The sequence below is a fragment of the Penicillium concentricum genome (genome assembly GCF_028827145.1).
Source record: "Penicillium concentricum strain IBT 3081 chromosome Unknown utg000001l_segment0_segment0, whole genome shotgun sequence".
Classification (NCBI taxonomy): Eukaryota; Fungi; Ascomycota; class Eurotiomycetes; order Eurotiales; family Aspergillaceae; genus Penicillium; species Penicillium concentricum.
In genome coordinates, this window is record NW_026622754.1 from 2,006,363 (window position 1) to 2,019,286 (window position 12,924).

General features: G+C 48.4%; 5 protein-coding genes across 5 annotated transcripts; 2 read left to right on the plus strand and 3 right to left on the minus strand.

Moving 5' to 3' along the window:
- Nucleotides 1-378: 378 nt before the first annotated feature.
- N7517_000750 (putative rhamnosidase B) lies at nt 379-2,925 on the plus strand (the record flags this gene model as incomplete). Its single annotated transcript, XM_056718480.1, has 4 exons — nt 379-402; nt 461-937; nt 993-1,711; nt 1,758-2,925. 4 exons carry the CDS (start codon nt 379-381, stop codon nt 2,923-2,925), a joined length of 2,388 nt encoding a protein of 795 aa, XP_056582615.1.
- A 434-nt stretch (nt 2,926-3,359) lies between these two features.
- On the minus strand, nt 3,360-5,479 carry N7517_000751 (uncharacterized protein; the record flags this gene model as incomplete). Its single annotated transcript, XM_056718481.1, has 10 exons — nt 3,360-3,462; nt 3,522-3,611; nt 3,681-3,895; nt 3,950-4,161; nt 4,213-4,390; nt 4,446-4,595; nt 4,660-4,753; nt 4,804-5,036; nt 5,086-5,225; nt 5,281-5,479. 10 exons carry the CDS (start codon nt 5,477-5,479, stop codon nt 3,360-3,362), a joined length of 1,614 nt encoding a protein of 537 aa, XP_056582616.1.
- An 877-nt stretch (nt 5,480-6,356) lies between these two features.
- Nucleotides 6,357-8,046, minus strand: N7517_000752 (glycosyl hydrolase family 79 C-terminal domain-containing protein; the record flags this gene model as incomplete). Its single annotated transcript, XM_056718482.1, has 6 exons — nt 6,357-6,805; nt 6,853-6,978; nt 7,028-7,390; nt 7,444-7,691; nt 7,741-7,860; nt 7,916-8,046. The coding sequence occupies 6 exons, from the start codon at nt 8,044-8,046 to the stop codon at nt 6,357-6,359; spliced, it is 1,437 nt and encodes a 478-aa protein (XP_056582617.1).
- A 912-nt stretch (nt 8,047-8,958) lies between these two features.
- N7517_000753 (F-box protein) lies at nt 8,959-9,914 on the minus strand (the record flags this gene model as incomplete). The annotated part of the gene is made up of 2 exons (XM_056718483.1): nt 8,959-9,414; nt 9,480-9,914. 2 exons carry the CDS (start codon nt 9,912-9,914, stop codon nt 8,959-8,961), a joined length of 891 nt encoding a protein of 296 aa, XP_056582618.1.
- Nucleotides 9,915-10,413: 499 nt separating this feature from the next.
- On the plus strand, nt 10,414-12,781 carry N7517_000754 (Glucose-methanol-choline oxidoreductase; the record flags this gene model as incomplete). The annotated part of the gene is made up of 5 exons (XM_056718484.1): nt 10,414-10,492; nt 10,555-11,278; nt 11,330-12,279; nt 12,510-12,524; nt 12,585-12,781. 5 exons carry the CDS (start codon nt 10,414-10,416, stop codon nt 12,779-12,781), a joined length of 1,965 nt encoding a protein of 654 aa, XP_056582619.1.
- Nucleotides 12,782-12,924: the final 143 nt, after the last annotated feature.

Here is a 12,924-nt window from a genome sequence, read left to right on the forward strand (position 1 = left end):
GTTCCCTCCTGTCTTCTTATTCCTGTTTATTTTGGTCTCGATCCTATATGTAATGTGACTCGTTAATGTAGTTGGGCAGGACATAAGGATAGCAGGTCGGAATCATTTGGGCGTCAATGAACTAAACAGCCGAAACGTTCCACGGTTGGAACCGTGGAACCTTGTTCGTTTCCATGGTTGAGACCACTCCACTCTTCCCCGCAAACACGCTTATTTCAACACAACATCGAAAACTTTAATTCAATCGCCGACAGCTGTTGGAAGGTCCCTTCCAAGGTTCTCGGCATGAGATCCCCCGTACCCCCGGCCCCTTCCCCCACCGGAAATTATACAAGCTCGGAACATCCATGAGCGGAACCAACACTTCAATTGGCGAAGATGGTCTCAGCAGAAGAGCAAAAGGTATTTCACGTGTATCTCCTGTATGGACTTGAATAACTAACATATTGTGGCCGAAAAGACAATCAACGAGCTCCAGGCTAACTGGATCTGGGTTCCAAACTGGACTGACTCTTCAGACGCGAACACAGCTGGCAAGATAATTCACTTCACGACGATTGTTAATTTGTCGTCGCGACCGACTAAATCAGTACTGCATTTCTCAGCCGATACACGTTACAAGCTCTATGTGAATGGGAAGCATATTGCCGTCGGACCGACTCGAAGCAGTCCTCTGATCTGGTACTATGATACGCTGGACATTGCGCCCTACCTGAAAGATGGACAGAATGAGATTCGATTTGTTGTTGTCCGGTACTTCGCGGCTTCGAAGAGCGCAATGCCCTTTGTCAGGACCGCTCTTCCAGGCTTGACGGTTATTGGAAAAATTGAGACAGGCGAGGCGGTCGTCGATCTTGCTTCTTCCAAGAATTGGATAGCTTGTGTGGATGAAAGCATTCAGTTTCCGATGGGATTGGCGGATGATGTGTTCCTTCATGTAAGACTCGTTTAGGATCAAGCCCCTCGTGGATTGCACTGACATTCTTTCATAGATTAGCGAGCGCATTACTCCTACCACCCCCGGTCCTGCTGTGGCACCGTTTGCCTACAAGATGAGGACACTCAATGGCGATATTCCGCCCTGGAATTTGCGCCCACGCTCCATCCCTATGCCCGAGTCAATGCCAGCCGTTGTAGATACCATCAGAGCATGCGATAGTGCGATCGATGCCAGTAATTGGACGGCCTTCTTTGCAAAGAATCACACACTTGCCCTTCCTGCGAGCTCAACTCATACTCTTGAAGTGCAAGCGGATGTCCATTCGACCGCATTCCTTCGATGGGCCTTCAAGGGAGCCAAAGGCACTTCTCATATCCGACTCAAAGTGACATATTCAGAGGGCTACGAGCTCGAACCTAGATCGTACCCTTTCTTCCGCTCCAAGGCCGACCGGCTAGATGCAAGTATCGGCCACATTATTGGACCATACGATGATGTGACACTTGATCTTCCCAACGATCAAACCGTCGTTTACGAGCCGTTCTGGTTCCGAACCTTCCGTCTTCTGAGGGTCGAAATTACTGTAGGCCCTGAGCCCATCGAGCTGGTATCATTCAATGCTACTCAGGTCAACTACCCCATGGCGGTCAAAGCCAGCTGGAAGGAGCCCGGCGATACACACAGCGAGCAGATCTGGAATGTCTCCATCCGCACAATGCGAAACTGCATGTTCGATGGCTACTCTGACTGCCCGTTCTACGAGCAATTACAGTAAGCCTTACAAACTCCCAAATTCATACCCCAGCTAACAACCCAGATACTCCGGCGACAGCCGCTCCGTCGGTCTATTCCACTACCTTCTCTCAGGCGACGACCGATTAATGCGCCAAGCGATTACAAATTTCGCCGCCTCAGTCACAACCGAGGGCCTCACACAGTCCCGATTCCCCTCACATGTGCCGCAACTTATAGCCGGGTTCTCTCTGTATTGGATTCTGCAGGTCTGCGACCACCACCTGTATTTCGGCGATACCCGTTTCGCGCGAGCCTTTATCCCACGCATCGACGGCATCCTCGATTTCTTCGATGCCCATGTCGACGAGCTGGGTCTCGTTAGCGGACTGCCTGAAGTCGTCTGGCAATACGTTGACTGGGTGACAACCTGGGGTGCCACGGACGATCATCCTGACAAAGGGGTTCCAACCTCCGGTAGGCAATCCAATAGACATACTTATTTCAGTATGTTGTATGCGTGGGGTCTGCAGAAAGTTGCGGGTCTGGTGCGTGATGTTGGTCGGCCAGGGCATGCTGCTGAGTATGAAGCGAGGGCGACATCGCTACTATCGGCTATCCGGACTCATTGCTATGATGGGCAATTCTTTACCGACTCGACGGCTGATGTTGCCGATGAGCTTTCGTATTCTCAGCACTGTCAGGTCTTTGCTGTTATCTGTGGAGCGGCGAAGGCCGAAGAATATGTACGGATCTTGACTGAATCCTTTACAAATGACCGCTTCTCGAAATGTTCGTATATGATGCGGTTCTATGCTTTCCGGGCACTTGCCTTGGCTGGCGAAGATCTGTATGAGTTGTTTTGGGAACGGATGTGGGCTCCGTGGCGCGGGATGCTGGAAAATAATCTTTCGACTTGGGAGGAGGATGATGTAAGAAAGAGGTCTGATTGTCATGCTTGGGGGAGTGTGCCAATTTATGAGTACTGTACTGAGCTGGCGGGTGTTCAACCGGTCGCTGCTGGCTCGTCGAAGATATCTTTCAGGCCCAGGCTTCGGTTGACTGAGACATTGGAAGCGAAGGTGGCGGTGGGTAAGAATAATTTAGCCACGATCTCGTGGAAGATTTCTGGGGATGAGAAGATTGTGGAGCTTAGGCTTGAGAAGGCGGTTGAGGTTGTGAGTCGATTGCCGGGGGGTAAGGAGGAAGAACACGGGGCTGTGGATCATCTCAGCTTTGCTTTCAAAAATTAAATCCAAACAATTTCTCTTCAGCATTGAACAAAGTAGACAACTCTTTATTTTCGGGGTACGGTTAGTTTATTGTACCTCGCACTTTGGGGCGAGAAAGTAAACCAGAAATAGAAATGATAAAGTGCAAGATCTCTGGATTCGAAAATTTAGAATACAGAGAAATTATCTATGACAATCTGGATACAAGAGACAGGTAAACTTAAGGGGAAATGGAATAATGGCGGTCCGCAGGGATTCGGGTGGTAAGCTGTATATTCAGGCCAGTTGACAATGTGGTATTGGAATATAGGTGCTATACGGAGCAAATTATCGTGCCTAATAACGGAATCCTGCATCACACCATATACATAGTTCAATCTGGATGTAACTGAACTTCCCAGTCTTAAATAGCCCATAATGTACTATTTTATCTTTGTCTCCCATCTTCGCTTACACTAAGCTGCAACCATCTCATGGTCCTCGCGCCGCTCATTCGAGCGCATCTGCACTTCAGTAATATATCCCTTGAACTTCCGAAGATTGACCTTCTTCTCGAACCTTGAAATCAAAGCATGTTAGTCTATTCAAAGGATATAAGATTGAAGTTTAGTTCATACATCTCATCAATCTCAGCCGGTGTTCGGCGTGTCACTTCTGGAAGAATGAACCAAGCGATAAATACCGCAATTGTTCCTGTACCCGCAAAGCTGTGAGAGATATTTTGTCAGTATTTTGCAATGGGAAACTGGACTTAAACAAGACGACAGAAGACTGACAAGAAACCAGTTTTGACACCCCACTGTGAAACAGGTGCATTGTTGATCATCAAAGGCGTGCAGAAACTAAACATGATAGCGACCAAGTTTGAGGATGCAAGAGCCCAACCGGCTGTCTTTGCACGCAATCGTTGCTGGGGAATCTCGGCAGCGTAGGCATAGCCAATAGCGGACGCACCAGTGGTGGACAAAGTTGCCAAACAAGCGAAGAAGATCTAGGTCTTTGGTTAGTAAGTTGCCAACAATGTGCTGGACGCTTAAAGACGTACTAGAAGTGAACTCGTTGATGGCTTGGTATAATCGAAGCAACCGATGATTCCGAGGCACAAAACCGACACAGCTGTAACTGCATAGGGGTAGATTGTCAAAGGACGACGACCAAGCTTGTCCGTGGTGAGGGCAGTCATCATCATCGATATTAACTGGACACAAGATAGAATAACAGTTACCATGAATGGATCTTTACTGCCAGCATATTGGACTAGGGCAATATTAGCAGCGTGTTAGAGGAAATGAAAATATTACTACTTACAGAAATATGTCGCGTAGGTGTTAAACACGGACAAACCGACAAGCTGTTGGGCAATTTTGGGCCAAGCAGCAATAAAGAAACGAAGGCGATTGCGGCCCTGGAAAACAGCCCATGTTCCCTCTTCGGAGTTACGCTCTGCGACGATACGCTCCTCTGAAATTGTGGCATTCATGATTTCCTGGAAAGAATGTCAGAACTTCGTTCGGATTGATCGACGGGGAATAACGACGCACAATCTGCTCATCAACGCTGTATCTCTCAATATTGCCATTGCACCTAGTCAGTATCTTGGCTGCCTTGTCGATCTTTCCTTTGCTCACAAGCCACCAGGGTGATTCTGGGAGGAAGGCAAATATGACTCCAATGATGCCAACCATAGCCCACTGACCGAACGTGACTGTTAGTAATGATTTTGACAACAGAATTTTAACGAGAGACACCACGAACCTGTGTATAGATGGGAACCCGGAACTCATATGGGTCCTTTGCGCTGAGTTCCTGGAGTGCAACTGAGGCGAAGATTTGACCAACCACAAACCAGCTAGAAATAATTAGCAAAAACACTCCAGAGTTGCCATGATATTAACTAACAAACTGTACGCATTGATATAGAAACCTCGCAGCTGGGTCGGAGCGATTTCGGACAAGTAGAGAGGCAAGGTGGATTGCAGCATACCAACACCCATTCCAGAGAAGAGCTTCGCTGCAAGCCAGTGATCCCATCTTGTTGCAAAGGATTCAATAAACACACTGACAACAATGACGAGCCAGATTATATAGAACGCGACTTTCCGACCGAACCTTTCCGTGGCATATTGGAGGAGCTGGAGAATAGTTAGCCACTTGACAGGTCATGTAGATCCGAAAACGTACGATTTGACCGATAGTTTGACCGGCCGATTGAACACCTCCCCATGCGGAGATGTATTTGCCTGCGATGATCGATGTGCCCGGGGAAGCCATCTGTCGAATGAACCCTTTGTTGGACACAATACCGCCATTTAGATTAATTTCTGTGTTCAGATCAGTATAATTCAAAGCTAACAGGTTCTAAATTAGTTAGCTTACGGTAACCATCCATCGATGCGCTAAACGCCGCAGTCATAGCAATCAGCGACACGGTCTTGAACCGTCGCACACACTGCCAGATACTAAGGTCGTCTTCACGAGATCGCATGATAGGACCCATGCTCTTGGTAGGCATGGCATCTCCGTGGTCGGAAGAAGCATCTTCGATATTTTCAGCGTTGGCCTTGGAAACATCCATCGTAAAAATAAGGAGGGAAAGTATGCGCCCAAGGAAAACCAAATCGCAAGGTCTTATTAAGTGAAGACGAGTAGATGGTAATCTTTATATTTTTAGCTATTTGACCGAGCCTGGAATGCTAACAAGCATTCGTTTGCTAGCTCTATGAGAGTCGAGTTCCACGCGGGGGAATCCGGGGTCATGGAGCTCAGCTACGTAGACTACTCTGAAACCAAACTCCACTCAAAAATCAGATTGTGTAAGGCTGAGCTCGCATAAATGGTTCATTTGCCGACTCGCTAGTACATAGGTTCTCATAGGTTGTCTTAACCACGAGTGGCTGATTTAGCTTATAAAAAAGCACCCTAGTCAGTGTCCAAATGAACGGCAATTGCTTCGCTCTGAATTATACCGAAGCTATGAGCTAGTGGCTGCCTATTATTTATGAGGAGACTAATATTACTTGAATAGTGTGATGAAAATAAGCTTTGGAGGAGCTCATTATGGTCTCGGGGTTGAGACTTGCATCCACAGATGTACGATGGTGTTGTCCGTTATTGCAACCCTCGAGGAATTACCTTAGAACGATATGTGTTTTTTTAGAAGCTCTGTTTTCTGATTTTACGACTTTGCAGAGTATAAAGTGAGTGTTTGAAGGGCAATATTTATCGAATTGATGTAAGGGCCTCTAGCACATAAAGTCCCACTAGCCCTAACTAGAGAATCCCCGGTGGGGTCCACGAGTGGTGCCTATAGGTGGAGATTCGGCCCCCGTCCACATGCCATCCACCCTAGCAGGCTCTCCCTTTTGACCCCCATAATAATGTCTACCTCAATCTTCCGATCGTTCGGGGGAATATCTCCCCGAGCTCCATTCTAGGAACCTAAGACCGAGGAATTACAGGTAAACCAGAAGAGCTTCGGAAGCGGCAACAGTGAAGGTTGCTTTTCCACCGGAGACAGTGACTGTCTCCACGGTGCCTGTACCCTGAATAGTGCAAGTGCCATTGACAAATGTTTGGCCTGCAACGGTTGGGTTCTCACCCCAATCGACCCGAGACGTAGCGTAAGGGGCAGTCAGCCGCTTAGCAGTGACGCTGGCAGATGAAAGCCCAGACAGGGTGTATGTTTGCGATGGGCGCGTTCCGCTGGTTGAGATATAGTAGTCAGAATTGTAGAGAAGAACCCGGACAGGAACACCAGTCTTGTAAATGGCGTAGGCTGCGTATGCTGTGTCTTGGCTATCCAGAGACGCAATCTGGTCGGCGTTGGCGAGTGCCATAGTGGCGAAATAAGCACCGTAGTAAGGGGAGCCTATGTTATAGCGGCCCCACCAGCAGTATTGGCCTTGGGAGTTAGATTGTAGTGCATTTGGGAATTGTTCGATAACTTACAGTTTCCAACGGTACCCTGGTGGAAGTAGAGGGCATCTGTGCCCATGAGAACGGTCTGCATCACGTAGTCCAAAATCCAAAGAGCAGCACCAAAAGTCGGGCTGATACCACCGCCGCCTTGGGTTGCTGGATATTTGTTAGCATTTCCATCAGGTGACACTAGGGATTAACGTACCGGAGTTGGTCTCGCCGAAGATATGCGGCTTGCCTTTACCAACAGCAGCAGAGATCTCAGCAGCATAAGGCTCGATCTGAGTGGCAATATTGCTGTGGCCCATAAGCGCGGCCAGGTTGTAGGAGCCAGATGACTGAGGATAGTTGTGAGAGCAATAATCCTTCACATATCTTTCCGCATCACCTTCTTTTGCGGTAAGACTAACGAGACTCATAGGTGAAGTGCCGAAGTAGACACCTGCTGAGATGATATCAGCTGCAGAGAGATTTCCACAAACGGCATCCTGCCAGTTGACTTGGGATGATTCGTCTGCTGCAGCTGTCCAGGATGCACCATTGGCAATAGGATCGCTATCAACAAAAACTGGACGCCAAATTAATGTTTGAAGAGCCAAGCATAAGCGACCAAAAACCTACAATTGGGCTCATTTCCCAGTTCAATGGAGTATAAGTTATCCATTTTGGTCTGGGCGAGAAGCGCGGCCGAAATTGTGTTGGAGATATCATCCAAACGGCGATTCAGTCCAATAATGACTTCGCCAGCATAATTTGCAGCCAAATCAATAAAGGATGGTCCGTAAGTCAGAGTCTCGGGCGCAGCGCCTGTGTTGGCCACTGTATAAGTGACAGGCTCGGTCGATAAGCTATCATATGTCGCACGGTCTCTGGGTACTTTTAGCAACGTATGTTGACCCATAACAAGGAGATACACACTGAGTCGTGCCTCCTATCCTCATAGGGGGCCATGTTCCTGTCAGATCCTTCAGGTTCTGGAGACATGTTATTGTCGATTCGACGTCTTGAATGTACTCGGGAAACGCAAAGAATTCCAGCCTTCACATGAGTAAGTACATCAGTTCATCCACCAAAGACTTAGACAGCGACTCACGATACACCAACAGGGGCTGCAGAGAGCTGCGCACTGGAATTTGAAGGCGGAGAGGTGGGAACATCAAAGCTTAGACCCAAAGTCGAAGCCGCGAGGCCAAGCAGCGAGGCCGAAATGGGGAGAAAAGTCATGACTGGAAATATCTTGGATCGATACTGGATCAGTTGTGTCAGAAGCCTGAAGGAATTTCGGGCAAGGTAAAGCTCTCAAGTATACATAGGCTATAATGCAATCCGGTCTCGGTCTCTACAAGGAAGCAACCCAGGGAACCCCACAATTCAGTCACTAATTGCACGTTCTGGTTATTATATTCTAGGCCAAATGACAGTTTATCAAACTTTAATCATCCGATTTGTTCCTATACTGGAAAGGTAGGTGTCTAGTGACATGGCGGTTCAAACTTTGAGCCAACCATATACAGGGGTCGGCTATTGACGGGCTACATTAACCCGAGACCTACATATGAGGTCTTCGTCGCATGGTTCTTTGAGGTCAGAATTTCCTAGCCACATTTGATAAGCTCGTCTATCGCTTTGAGACATGGGATCGTCACTCAAACTGATTTACGGCGATGATCAGAAGCCTGACAGGAACGAGGGGGGTGAACATTAACATAGAAAGATTGTTCTATCATGGAATGAGGGGTCAAGGGAAGAGTTGTGTCTTGTAGCATGCTTCTGGAGTGAGGATTACTCTTCGCTGGATAATCTGGAGGTTCGTCTGTAGAGTTAAGCTGACCTTTCATGCCCAATATTAAATCAATAATGGAATTCACTTGTTATGTCTAAATCAACTTCCCTATACCCCGTTAGAGGTTCTAGAGGACTATACGGTGTCTTGTTAATTAGGAATGATATTAGACAGTTTGTATAGAGGATATAAAATATAAGAGAGATTGAGCCCACTTCTAGGGGCTTAAAATGAATTCACTCGCAAAACTATATGCTGCTTCCGAGGGAGATATCCTTTCATCTGTGCGGCCATCCTTCGATAGGGCCGAAGCCATGTATCTGGAGCCTCACGTGACGGTGATACAGAGGGCTTCATTTCCAACAAGGTGCTGAAGGACCATGAGGTGATGAAGGACGATAAGGTGCTGAAGGACTATGGCCCAAATACAGTGGTCGTTCTTTAGTGAAGCCAGTGACTTCGCCCTTAGATTCTTCAATGTCCTTCCTTTTGCCATCAAAATCCAAACCGTGTTCTCCATATGCTGTGATAATCTTCTCCTTGATCAGGTCCGCGGTATTTGGAAGACCGTTGCTCATATCGCACTGAATCACCACCCCTGTATAAAGAACCAAGCCATACTTGCGTATGATCCGATGGAATTCATCGCAGATGTTCTTCTGAGAGCTCCCTTGGAATAATATCGGCTCTTCAGTAGACCAATACACCCGTGCTGTTGTAAACTCTGTGAAACGAAGGGTGAGCAACAGCTCGAAGACCCTTTCCATCCGAATACCATCATATCCGGATTCTTGCATCTTTTTATCCGCCTACGTATAGCATATTAGCAACCCCAGACCGCGAAACCAGAGTCTGGTGTAGGTTGGAAACCAACCGAGAGACTGGAGCTTCCGGCAAAATCACCCATCATTGCGTGGCAAACATGGAGAAGTCCAATATCCGAGGCGGGAGGCTGTTGGACTAGCATTTTGCGCCAGCTTGCGTCCTTTCGTAGAAAGTGAGCCATAGTTGAGCTGTTTTTAGTCATGATCAGGTCGGAAAAATCGAATTGATAGTAACTCCATCGGTTCTTCGCAGGAAAGATAGAAGGAAAAGTCTCCGCTAAGAGCGGGTTCGGTATCGCTTCTCCCATCCCCCATTCAGAGTCCTTGATCGGAGTGAAGAAAAGTGCCTTTTGGATTGAGGGAGACTTGCTGATCAGGTTCGCCCAGCTGTGACACACTCGTTGAGCAGATGTGAGAAGCGTGCGCATGTCCATCCGAGCTAGGATCATATCCAGAATTTCTGCAGTATCCAGGACTTTTTCCATTGCCGGTTTTGTGGACCTAGATTGCGACTGGATAGTAGTTCCATAACTTAGACATACTTGAACGCCACTTGCCATCCTTCCTGGTTGGGATCTCGGCTTCTCTTTTTGACAACGCCCTTCGACTTGGCCTGTCTGTGATTTTTCTTTCGCAATAGACGGTTTGGGGGCCATTTGTGAACTTAAGTAGGGAACTTCTGTACTGAAATGTCCCACTCTGTGCTGTGAAATACATACCCGGTCATACTCAGTGACCCTGAGCGTCCTCATAAAGGGAGAATTGCGATAACCTATAATCCAGTACATAGAGATATGCTCCGGATTTCAGACATGGCTTTGCCTTTATATGTGCTCACACATTCTGTTTGATTAAGATCCAGCACAAGACGATTGAAATCAGGCAGTAATTTCATCGGAAACACATTGGCATCACCGCCCTCAAGCCAACCTCGTCACTAACACAAAATCCAAAGCTTTGCTCAAGGGATGAATCCAAGGCACAATGTGGCCATTTTCAACATACCCAGAGAAGACAGCGGGTGATGTAGCCGGAAAGACGTTCGACTACATCATTGTCGGTGGTGCGTCTCACTTCCCCCTGAGCAAAAGGCATCACATCAACTAACCCAAAATCTTTACTTAGGCGGTACGGCTGGATGCCTGATTGCGCATCGCCTTTCCGCTTCCCCAAACGTCTCAGTCTTAGTTTTGGATAAGGGTCGCGTCAACGCTGGGATTCTCTCGCGGGTCCCACTACTTGGCATCCTGCAGAGCGGGGTCGTCCGCTACCACGCCGAACCCAACGCGAACTTGCGAGGGCGGCATGTCCAACTTCTGGCTGGCGAAATGCTGGGTGGTACCAGTCGCGCGCACTCCATGGTATGGAGTCCAGGCGGCCGCCCCGAATTCGACGGCTGGGCGCGTGACCTGGAGTTGGACGAATGGAGCTGGGAGAAGGTAGCGCCTGCTTTTGAGCGGGTTGAGAAGGCTATTCAACGCAAGGGAGCGGGTGATCTTGGACTGATGCCGTATGTAGATGCGGCGATGGCAAGAGTAGGATTGGGTGATGGAGGGGGAAAGCGAGGCACTCAGAGATATACCCGCAGCGAAGTCTCAGTCGATGCAGATGGGAACAGGGTCTCTGCGTTGACGGCGTGGCTGAATACCTCGGTTGTGAAAGAGAGGAAGGGGCGACTGACGGTTTGTACAGGCGTGACAGCGACCAAGCTCGAATTTTCGGATGACATAACGACGGTTACAGGCGTATGGATTAATTCTGGACGGGGTACAGACATTTTGGTCAAGGCTCAGCAGGAGGTGATTCTCTGTAGCGGCGTATTCGGCACGCCACAGCTGCTCATGCAAAGGTTGGTCGCACTTTCCAGATAGGCTCACCTCGTCATACTAAGCGCGAACAGTGGCATCGGCCCCAAGGAAAGTTTGTCCGCTCATAAAATTCCAGTCCTGCACGATCTCCCCGCAGTGGGTGCACATTTGACCACCCACATCCTTGTACCAGTCATGACGGAGCTCCCACTCAAGCACACACTGCATATTATTCAAACGGTGGCTATCGTATGGCACTTTTTGCTGTGGCTCTTCTCTGGGACTGGTGTGCTCGCCTCTAACGGTCAATGGGGCGCGGCATTTTTGCACTCGGATTCACTCAACGAGGCAACAATGACAGTAGTCCCTCCTGAAGACGATGAGAAGGAAGTGACCGATCTTGAAATCTTGATTACCCCACTCAGCACACTGATCGAGCACGGCGTTCCTGGAGTGCCCTGCATGACTTGGTACGCGGCTCTTGTACAGCCCCACACCACAGGGCGGGTCGAGCTCTCGTCTAGCTCTGATACGAAAGCGCCCCTGAAAATTACCCTCCCGTTGCTGATCGACGCCCACGACAGCGCGCGCATGCGTAAAGCGGTCCGGTTCGCTATGCGGTTGGCAGACGAGTTTGCGGGACCAGGGGTCGGATATCCACACCCGGCACCGTTAACGATGGCTCCCGGGATGGGTTTGGAGTATTTAGATGGTCTTATGGACAAGAAAAAGAGCAAGAGTGACAAGAGAAAGCTTACAAAGTCGTTGCCACCACAGAAGGACGCTTGGAGAACTGTCACTGATATGGACATTGACGAGTATATAAAGAGGTTGGTGACGGGGAGCTATGATCCTGCTGGCACATGTCGGATGGGTCTTACAGAGGAGGAGGGTGTAGTAGATCAGAGCCTGAAGGTATTTGGAGTGCGCAATTTGCGAATTGCAGATGCAAGTGTGCTTCCCCGGTGTGGGGGCGCCTCGATTTCGGGGTCCATTTATATGATTGGGGAGCGGTGCGCTGAGTTCGCCATGCAGCAGGATGGTTTTCCTTCCTAGATGTGCTGCAATACACTGTCTCATACAATTTTTGAATAGACATGGCCAAGCATTTATTCTCAATGGGTTTCACTCCGATGGATAAGCCTGGGTATGAAGAGCATATAACTATTTTCTGTTCTGACTCCGAAGAGGATGCTGCCATTGTTGCTTAGCGAAACAAGCACCTAGGGGAATAGAAGGTCAACCTTGCTGCTAAGTCTATGATTACCCTAGACATCACGCCTTGGGGTATGTGCTCCTGAAGCTATCTGCCTTTGTTTGTGGAGTTATGGCTAAATTTGTACGTAGATGACGAAACGGGCCTTGATGAGCTTAAGGGCCTTGTGCAAGGTGGCTCTAAATTTGTTTATATTGGCTCTGGTATTACGAAGTTCCAAATAAATCTAATGGTCGAGGACAATAGGGTATTTCTAGATGAGTTCTACGCTCAGATTGAAGAAGATGAAGATCATGTCCAGTCTACCGATGTGGCTGCCATGCAATAGCTATGATTGAAGATGGCGCATGACATGTGATCGAACACCTGCAGTGCCAATAAGGTCAACTGCAGGGGTTAGGACTACTTGGCGAGAGCATGGTATATCGTTATTTTGACACGGAGTTAATGCCGGATTTATGCCCGGATTTA